Consider the following 9,578-nt stretch of genomic DNA (forward strand, 5'->3'; position numbering starts at 1 on the left):
TTTACTACTGCATTGGGTATAAGATTACAGGAGTGAAGACTATTAAAGTGAATGGTACAAAATTCAAGGTGTTTTTTGAAGGCAAGTAAGATCATTTGTCTAAACTAAATATTGAGTAATTATTTGGATTTCTATGTGTAATAACATATATGTATGTTGGGTGTGTGTGTGCGTGTGTGCGTGTGTGCGTGTGTGTGTTGTTGTCCGTAGACACCTTGCCCAGTCCTAAGCCTCCAAGTGGTCCTCCTTCTGAATGTGGGTACTGCTGGACTCTGCTGGTCAGTTTGTGTCCCACATGTTCACTTCTCACCGCTTTCGTCTCCTCTACTTGTGTCTACTGTCTTCTCCGCAAAAAAGGTAAATCGCTTTCACTGATGTCTCCCTGAACAATGGCTCATCACCTTGGACATGTATCTGTTGGTCAAATATGAACTGCTGTTGAAAATCTGAAGTACAATAAATGTTCTATCACTCCTTACTTTGTGTCAGTAGGGTCGAAGGAGAAGGAGCTTTGTCAGGAATCTAGCAACAGAAAGGAAAGCAGGAAACAGGTATTCATACAGTATGTGCAGACACTGACTTACACTAACAGCTGCCGAGAATGTATTGTAGTATTATAGTTTTTTAGAGGGGCATATTTCACTCTGTAGACTAAACAAGCAAAAAGCCAAAAGCAAATCACATCATATGATCATATATCTAGAGCTCATAATCAGAATCTATATTTAGTCTAATCTGGATCTTACAAATGTTTTAGGATGAAGACCTTTGCTATGCTTCCCTGGATCTACCTACCAAGAGACAGAAACCAAGACCACAGAAAAAGAGGCAACAGAACACTGACTTCAGTACCTACTCAGAGGTCAGAACTGGTCCAAAGTAGAAGATATGTCCAGAAAAGATCTGTACATGTTGGTCTCTGTGTCTTCCCAGCAATGAATCCAGACTGAAGTATCATATAATGATTTACATTTTGGTGCATTTCATTATTGAAGTTATAGTTTCGCAAAAGATTGTGATTTATATATTATTATGTGAGATGACATGCACTTATTTGCATTAGTTCAGTAGTAGTTCAGTAGTTCAGTCCTGCAAATCATGTTAGGCATGTAGTCTATACTACTGTATACTTTTTAATCAGTAAATGGCTTACCCCACATTGTACTTTTGTGTGCTGTTTTTTTGTTCCAACCACAAAAACATGGTCAAGAAATATGGCCGCCCCATTTCACAGGAACAACCAAGCTCTTCCTGTTAGCTCGACTGAAAGGGGGTCTGAGGCCTTGCATCTACAGAGTTTGTTTCAGCATGTTGTCTGCACCTTACCCTCAGCTACTAGGTGTGATTAGCAATGTAGAAACCTTTCTATATATAGCAAACAATCACCTGACACTTGTGCTTCAACAGGAAAGTAGACGTCTCTTGTAGCCACTACACTTCAAAGGCCTCTGCAAAGGTCTCCCTTCTAAAATGTATAGATGTGCATTTAGATTTAATCTAATTGATCTAATAAATCATTTAATAACTCTCTGACCGAAAGAGGAACACATTAGTGAAGATGTTTGACCTTGGGGTTGTCTACCCAGTAAGCTACAGGAATGGTGCACATGTAGACACGGGGTGTCACTGCTGGTGTGCTTTTGTGCCCATCAACAGTCAATCATGTTATTAAAATCAAATTAATACTTGCTGGAGTTCAAGAACTGTATTTATACAATTTAAATAATATGACTGACATAAGGCATATTTTCCCAGCAGATTTACTGATTAGTGATCAAGTCCATGCGTGATTTAAACTAGTATCACAATATAATTTGTTCACAAGGCTTACATATTTTAAATGAGCTCATGGATGTTGACATTTTGTAAATAAAAAAGTGGTTGATAACTGCTCAGCAGCACACAGTCGTCTGCCTCGTGTAGCTTTTGGAAGTTTCATAGTGCAGATTCCAGTACCACGTGAATTGTATGTATTTACTATTCGTCACAAGATGGCGGTATATGACAATCCACACAAAAACCTACACCCGAACAGAAAGTTACGTGAATGTGATTTATAATTACATTCTATGTATTTTCAGTGTTTAATAAAAATTACATGTAGTCTACTTAAAAACCTTTTGTTTTGTTAAACAACTAGGCCTATTTTATTATTTAGCTTACTTTATTTTATTCTTTATCGTTTTTTCAGATAAAAAAAGAGATTTCCTTATTTCTCTTATTCCAATTCTGATCCTTACTTTAAATTAGCCTTTAGTAAATTTGTTGGTCTGTGGCTGGGATTAATTAATCAAATGTAAAACGTTATCACTTGAGGATATAATGTTACAGGCTACTGCAACATTCATTAGGACAACTTTGACCCCTCCCATCTTCTTACCATTGGTGGGAGGACATGCCTATCATCCAGGAGTCACTTGTCTTGCATGTGTTTGGTTGGGGTAATGAGAGTAGTAGAGTAGGATCTAGCTGTCAGACACTACAGTGTGCCTTGGGATCTGAACGAGCAACGAGAAGTGTAGGAGTCTAGTACGGCACTCTACTACGAGGGCAAGGAGCATCCAAGAAACACGCGCCCGCAGGATTACTTTACGGAGGCTCACATGGGGAGTTAAAAGACCAGCATGAAGCGCACACATTTAAATATGTTAGCATCTCCGGGTTTTTGGTTAGTTGTATTTTTGTGCGTAACTGATTCATCTCGTGCTGCACCTCGCGCCGGGGATAACAATGACTCGCGTATCTCAAGGCGTCCGCGTGCGGTCTCCAATGCGCCTTTGGAACTGTACAACACCACCACAATGCCAAACCACTTACCTGAAGATAAACCGGGGATATTAACACTTTCTGCATTCTCCATAACAACCATGACCACCAGGACTATAGGAGAAGCCATAACCCCGTCCCCGACAACCACCCCAGGCACTTTTACAGAGTCAACTAAAACAATGGAACCTACGACAAAACGCAGGGACGTAACTGCTGAAATGAAAACCACAACAGAAGCCCAACAAGTTACAACTACTATGTACCTTAGTAGTTCTAGTGCCTTACCGAGTATTACTGGAAAACCAACTGAATACGCGACACCGTCCGTGACTTCCAGCACAGGGATCCTGAAAAGCACTGCTGTGCCACCTGTCCTTACCACTATGGACAATAGGCAAGGTGAGTATCCCCGTTGTTTTGTTCGGCGTGAAGGTGGCAGTTGTTCGCGGGAACATGGATAACTTCAGCTGAGTTCAGCGAGTTGAACTGATTTTTTCACGAACACGTAGTACCTTCGCTAAACATCTCCATAGACACAGTTAACTGGTTGTCGGAGAAGGCACCGCTTTGTCACCGTAGAGGTGCGTTACTTTCTGTGGTAGAGCCTGATTCAGAAGTGTATCAAACGATTATTTGATGCTGAAAACCACTAGTACTACGACCACAGAACACCCAATTATAGTTAATACACTGTCATAGAATCGGATTAGTGAAACAATTATATGAGAGATTTTTTTTATTTACTGGAAAAGGACTGAAGATTTTATTACATAAAATAAATATCATGAAACGCCAGAAATCCTTCCGCTGTATTCCTGTTAAAGGCTGCATGGCAGTAATTCCCCACATACAGTTTCCTACCACCACTCAGGAGCTCTGCAGAGATGCAAATATACTCCTTAGTTCCTTTATTCGATCTTGACACACATTGCATCTCCGGTGTCAGCCCATACAACAATGATTTTAACAGAGTAGCATGAAAGGTTAGAGTTCTGTATTGAAATGTAGTTTTTTTTTTCTTGCTGCATGCTGAAGCATCACTGCAGTAATTGGGGAGAAAGTCTGTCAACATGATTTTTTTTTTTTTCCTGGGCTAGAAAGAGTTAACGGTGAAGAAGTGGCTGAATGCAGCATTTTATGCTACGGGGGTGTCACTGATGTGTAGTCTGGTCGCCCTGTAGAACTCACTTCTTTCTCATGGCATCTCAGCTGTGTTGTCAAGCTAAATTGCCTTTTTTTCTCCATTTTTTTTTTTTTCTCCTCCTTCTCATTTCTTTAGAGCAGGTTGTGATAAATGACCCCATGTGGAGCACAGGTGCAGCAATGCAGTCCCAGGGGATGTCACCTGGCGTCCCTCAGCCTCCCCCCCCCCTTTATTCTACCTTTTCTGCTGATTTGAGCGCAATTGTGGTCCACAGTAAAAACATACCAAAACGTCACACACGGTTCACAGTGCACACCTGACACTAAGGTTTATGTTCCTAGTGCTTAATCAAGGCAGTTCATGCGATTCTCCATAGCCTTCCACTAACACAGAGGCCAACTCCCATAAAGTACCAGTATGACGATTATGAGATCGATCGATCATTCAGCGCAATGATGTTCGCTCCGAGGGGCAACAGATGTCCTCTGTCAACAGCTGCTGTTCCAAACAGTGTGTGTCACTCTGAGCTGAACTGTGGACCATGCACAGTGTGTTCTGTGAGGTACAGCCCCCCCCCCCCCTTCACCAAACCTCCTTCAGCCAGTCTAGAAACACCACAAATCTATAAACAGTCCAAGGCAATACAGAGCGTTGAATGGGGTTAGTGAGAGCCGAGGAGAGTATTTGGGGACGATAAAGGCTGAAGGGCTTAGAGCGCCGTGTGTGTTTTCAGTGTAACTGTATACAGGGTTAGGAAGTCAACAGTCTGCAAATGGCTCAGTGCAAACAGCCCTCTGCAGCAGCACTCTGGAAATACTGGAGCGGCTCTTTTAAACACATGAAGGGAAAATCCATGGCAAACACACACAGGAAATTGCTGGCTCAGGACATACCAGCTTTGAATACCCAAAACAACGTATTAGATTTGCTCTGCCCCTCTTTGATGTGAAATTTGGTTCTTCCACGTCAGGTAGACACTGAGGCTCTGCATTACTAATTAAATCCAGTTCTAAACAAAGTTGTGATCATTATACTTGATAGAAACCTATATAGAAACCTATCTGCTGAGTACAGTGTTGCAGTGCGTTTTATTGAATCAGATGCTGTTTGGCTGTTACAGGGCCGTAATGAAACTAACTCGCCAGCATGAAGGCTATTGCAGAATCATTTCCCTGGAGTCCCACGCAGTCTTGCAATGCTTCCACGCTCCGCCACAGCTTGCCTCCCTCGAATGATTGGGGCGGGGTGCCGTTCTCTCCTACACAATGATATCTCTGGTTGCCGAGATGAATTAAACCCTTGCTGACAGACCAGAGGACTCTGAGATTTCAGTTAGTTTCTACTGTCACCCTGCTGTCCAATTTTGGGTCGCATGAAGTGTCAACCAAATCCACATACTGTAGCAGAAAGCCCATTGGCTCTCTGCTTATCCAGTCAAAAGCTCTGAACTAGTGATAATGTTTGCGTAAGGTCTAAAGCAGACAATTTCGTGTGATGTACAAACTCTCTTGCATTCCAGTCTGTCACACACCTAGGCTATCATGGGCTTTATTAGAACTGAAAAGCATAATTTGATACAGCATGAGGACGAATCAGCATGCGGTAGATTTTTCTTTGAGAACAAATACACGGATTGCTCTTTTCCCCCCCACATCCTGTCATGATAAAATCTGCTCTGTACTTTTCAAATCAGGAGTCAAATGGACCTGAAGCATCCCATCTGGCATCCTTCTAGATAGACTGTCGAAAGTACATCCGACAGACTTCTGCCTCTCTGGCTGAATGCTATTCCAGTGCTCCTTGACAACACAAATATCCTGCATCCAACATTATGTTAGCGTGTGTATCCAGCGGATATCAGATGCTTTTATAAAAATATGATTAGTTTCCTCAAGCCTGTTTCATGGCCAGGTGTGTTGAGGAGAGTCTCTGCTCTACCAGACTTGTTTTCCAAGCTTTGTCCTCTAGTCTCTGTCCGTGGACTTAACTCCGAGGGCATGTTAGGTTACTCTGGATGCACAGCGTTGGTTCAAGAATCTGCTGTCATTTGGGAGGCAATACCTGATGAAACTATATGGTTTCCAAACTGGTGAATTAAACAGAATTACACTCCGAGCCACTGTGTTTTACAGCTTTAATCTCTCAGTTGTCTGTAAAGAGCCAGTTTACCTTCGCTCTGGTGGCACACTTAAAATCACAGAATAGGCAACTTGTGGTTTCATTTCCGCGTCATCTTCTGTCAAAGCCAAGGGTTCGTCCATAACAAAGAGTGATGAGGTCTACTGACTTCTGTCACCAGCCTGGCTAATGCAGAGCAACACACCCAACTCTCACATTCTTGTGAAGATTTTATCGTTGTTCGAAACTAAGTTGTGTGTGTGTGTGTGTATGTGATGCGATGCGATGTAACTCAAGTACGGAAAAATCTATTGGCCCCACGATCCAAATATTGTGTCAGTGGAAAATAATTGCCCTCTGATTTACTGTGCTTTTAGTCTCTAGGGATTCCATTAAATCACAAGGAGAAAGGGGCATGGTAACAAGCGCTACGCCATCTTTAATGTCTGAAGGGCAGCTCTGATTGAGGAGTGTGTGTGTGTGTGTGTGTGTGTGTGTGTGTGTGTGCTCTGATTGAGGATAGTGTGTGTGTGTGTGTGTGTGTGTGCTCTGATTGAGGATAGTCAGCAAGCTGGCAAACGACCTTCCTTAACGGCTCTATGATGATGCATTATCTACCTGCTGCCAAGCAAGAAAGGGCTCATCCTTCTTCTGTTCCAACCTCTCCTTAGTCTGTGTGTGTGTGTGTGTGTGTGTGTGTGTGTGTGTGTGTGAGGGTGTGTGTGTGTGTGAGAGGGTGTGTATGTGTGTGTGTTTGTGCGTGTGAGGGTGTGTGCACATGCAGGGTGACTCGATGTCATTCTCACAAAGCAGGGCCTTGTCTTCAGTTTCAGTTTATGTGGAAAGCATGGGGAAGAATTGGATATTTTGTTTATGATTTTATCTCTTTAAAATGATTGTTTGGTAGAACGATTCAGTTATCCCCTCGTATCACATTTCCAGTACGCTGAAATTATGTAGACCTATGCACTTTCCTCAAGTGGAGTTCAGAGAGCGGAGATAAGCAAGCCCGGCTTGTAAACACTCAGTGTTGACGTAACCTTGGCCAGGCAAGGCCATGCCTGTTCACCTGCCGTATGTGTTTGCAATAAGGCTTATGCTGAGACTTATGCTTTCTAGGTAAAGGTTATGTTTTGGATCAGAGATTCGTCTCGGGAGCTTTTGCAAAGCTGGATGTTTTAAGGAGGAACCTCATCACCACTTGCCCCCCCGTCTAGCATGTGAATGGGACGTCTATTAAAAACAAAAAATCCTTGTTGTTATGTCGGGTGGGAGGGGGGGGGAGTAGGTTTTTGTTACTGAGCCTTGCTGTGAATGGCGTGTTAAGTAGTCACTCCACTGGCCCTGTGTCCCCAGTGGGCTTCGGCCTGTCAGCCTCGAGCCAGCCTCTGCAGCTGTCTGTCATTAGCCAGTGCTGAGCCAAATGTCTGTGGTGATACCCAAGCGCTGCCAGCGAACCCATGGCAAGGCCAAACCTGGCCGGTGATGGGGCCTTCCGCAATAAACACACCAGACGCAGTCTCCTGCATGAAGGACAGTGCTGTGTGTGTGTGTGTGTGTGTGTGTGTGTGTGTGTGTGTGGCAGTCTCCTGCATGAAGGACAATGCTGTGTGCTAACACTTAAACTTACGGTGTAGACATTTCACATTGGTGTAGCTTTCAGCGTGAGCGTTCGGAGACCTCAGACAGCGTGTGGGCTGTGGCCGGCAGAATGGGAACTGATAAGGTGGACCAGCTGCTCCCAAAGAGCCTTGGCATACAGCAGTCCTGCCCAGCCCAGATTAAGGTTGCCAGGGGTAACCGAGGGCAATGCCGTCTCTGACTCGGCTGAGTGAGAGGGGGGGGTGGGGGTGGGGTGGCGGCCTGTCTCACACCATCCATCACTTCCTCTTAAAAAGGAACAGAACTTCAATAGAACAACAGAGCAGGCATTGTTTCAATCCCACAGCTACAGAGCCTATAGAGTCTGTGGACCTAATTGGTTTGAAGGTTGCTGCTTTATCTTTTCAGCTTGATGCTTCCTCTGGAACCACTGGGGACAGTTGTGCGTTGTTGCATTGACTGGTGAATCTTTGCCATAACTAAACTAGGTAGTCATTATGAATCGAATTAAATGTGTTTTCAGTGGAGTCGTCGAGGGGAAATCCCCATTATTTGTCACATTCCACAGCGCACAGCCAGTTTGGTGTAATCCAGTTCCCCCCAGCATGCTTTGATCATCGCTTACTCTGCTGCTTGTGTTCAGAAACTGTTTCAGTGAGGTGCATGCTGCAGTGATGTTGAAGGGACGGAGTGTGAACCCCTGTCCATTTGAGCGCTATTTGGATTGGGCATTCCTTTTGGACCACTGTGATCTGTGTGCAAATGTATGTTTTGATGCATGAAGGCATCCCTACCACTTGATTTTCCGTGTGTGTGTGTGTGTGTGTGTGTGTGTGTGTGTGTGTGTGTAAAGGGGTGGGGTGGGATGGAGCACACTTGTCCTAACTGCCCTCAGCCTGTCCTGTATGTACAGATTGTGTAGGAGCAGAGCTCTGGTGAATGACGGGGATGAATTGGTGTTTTAATCCTTTTAAGCAACAGCTAACGCTAACGCTAACGCACTTGACTGTCCTGATGAATGCTGAGCACTTCTTTTTGAACCACCTCCCACTCTCATCAATGGCTCTGATCTCAAAGGTCCATTACACGCTGACCAAATGGGGGATCATACGGTATTTTGGCTCCAGGACTACTGTATGACGGGGTCACCTCCGCTGCAGAGACCATCATCATCATCATCATCATCATCATCATCAATCCTTATATTTTGGTCCCTCTACAGAGTCGCTTTTGCTCCCGGTGCTGTCAAAAGGGGGTTGTGTGTGTGTGTGTGTGTGTGTGTGTGCTGTCAAAAGGGGATTGTGTGTGTGTGCTGTTTAGCATTCATGGCACCTGCCCCCGGCTCCTACTCTCTCCTCCCCCTGAAGGCCGAGTCCAGATCAGCTGAAAGCCAAAGTGTACCCACTCTCCTCACACAGTCACACACACACACACACACACACACTCTCCTCTCACAGTCACACACACACCCACTCTCCTCTCACACACACACACACACCCACTCTCCTCTCACAGTCACACACACACACTCTCCTCTCACAGTCACACACACACACACACCCACACTCTCCTCTCACACACACACACACACACACACACACTCTCCTCTCCTCTCCTCACACAGTCACACACACACACACACACACACTCTCCTCTCCTCTCCTCTCCTCTCCTCTCACAGTCACACACACACACACACACACACACACACTCTCCTCTCCTCTCCTCACACAGTCACACACACACACACACACACACACACCCACTCTCCTCACACAGTCACACACACACACACACACACACACACACTCTCCTCTCACAGTCACACACACACACACACACACTCTCCACACACAGTCACACACACACCCACTCTCCTCTCCTCTCCTCTCCTCTCTTCCTCTCCTCTCCTCTCCTCTCCTCTCCTCTCCTCTCCCCTTTCTTC

The 9,578-nt window shown here is 44.7% G+C and overlaps 1 protein-coding gene across 1 annotated transcript in view; it reads left to right on the plus strand.

Moving 5' to 3' along the window:
* Positions 1-2,351: 2,351 nt before the first annotated feature.
* The window catches only part of si:dkey-220k22.1 (multiple epidermal growth factor-like domains protein 9), a 105,151-nt gene continuing 97,924 nt past the window's right edge, over positions 2,352-9,578 (plus strand). Inside the window, exon 1 of the mRNA XM_031578295.2 lies at positions 2,352-3,168. Coding sequence (XP_031434155.1) covers positions 2,625-3,168 — 544 coding nt within the window. The 5' untranslated portion in view covers positions 2,352-2,624. The remainder of the gene's footprint in view (positions 3,169-9,578) is intronic.

This window comes from Clupea harengus, chromosome 12 (genome assembly GCF_900700415.2).
Source record: "Clupea harengus chromosome 12, Ch_v2.0.2, whole genome shotgun sequence".
NCBI lineage: Eukaryota > Metazoa > Chordata > Actinopteri > Clupeiformes > Clupeidae > Clupea > Clupea harengus.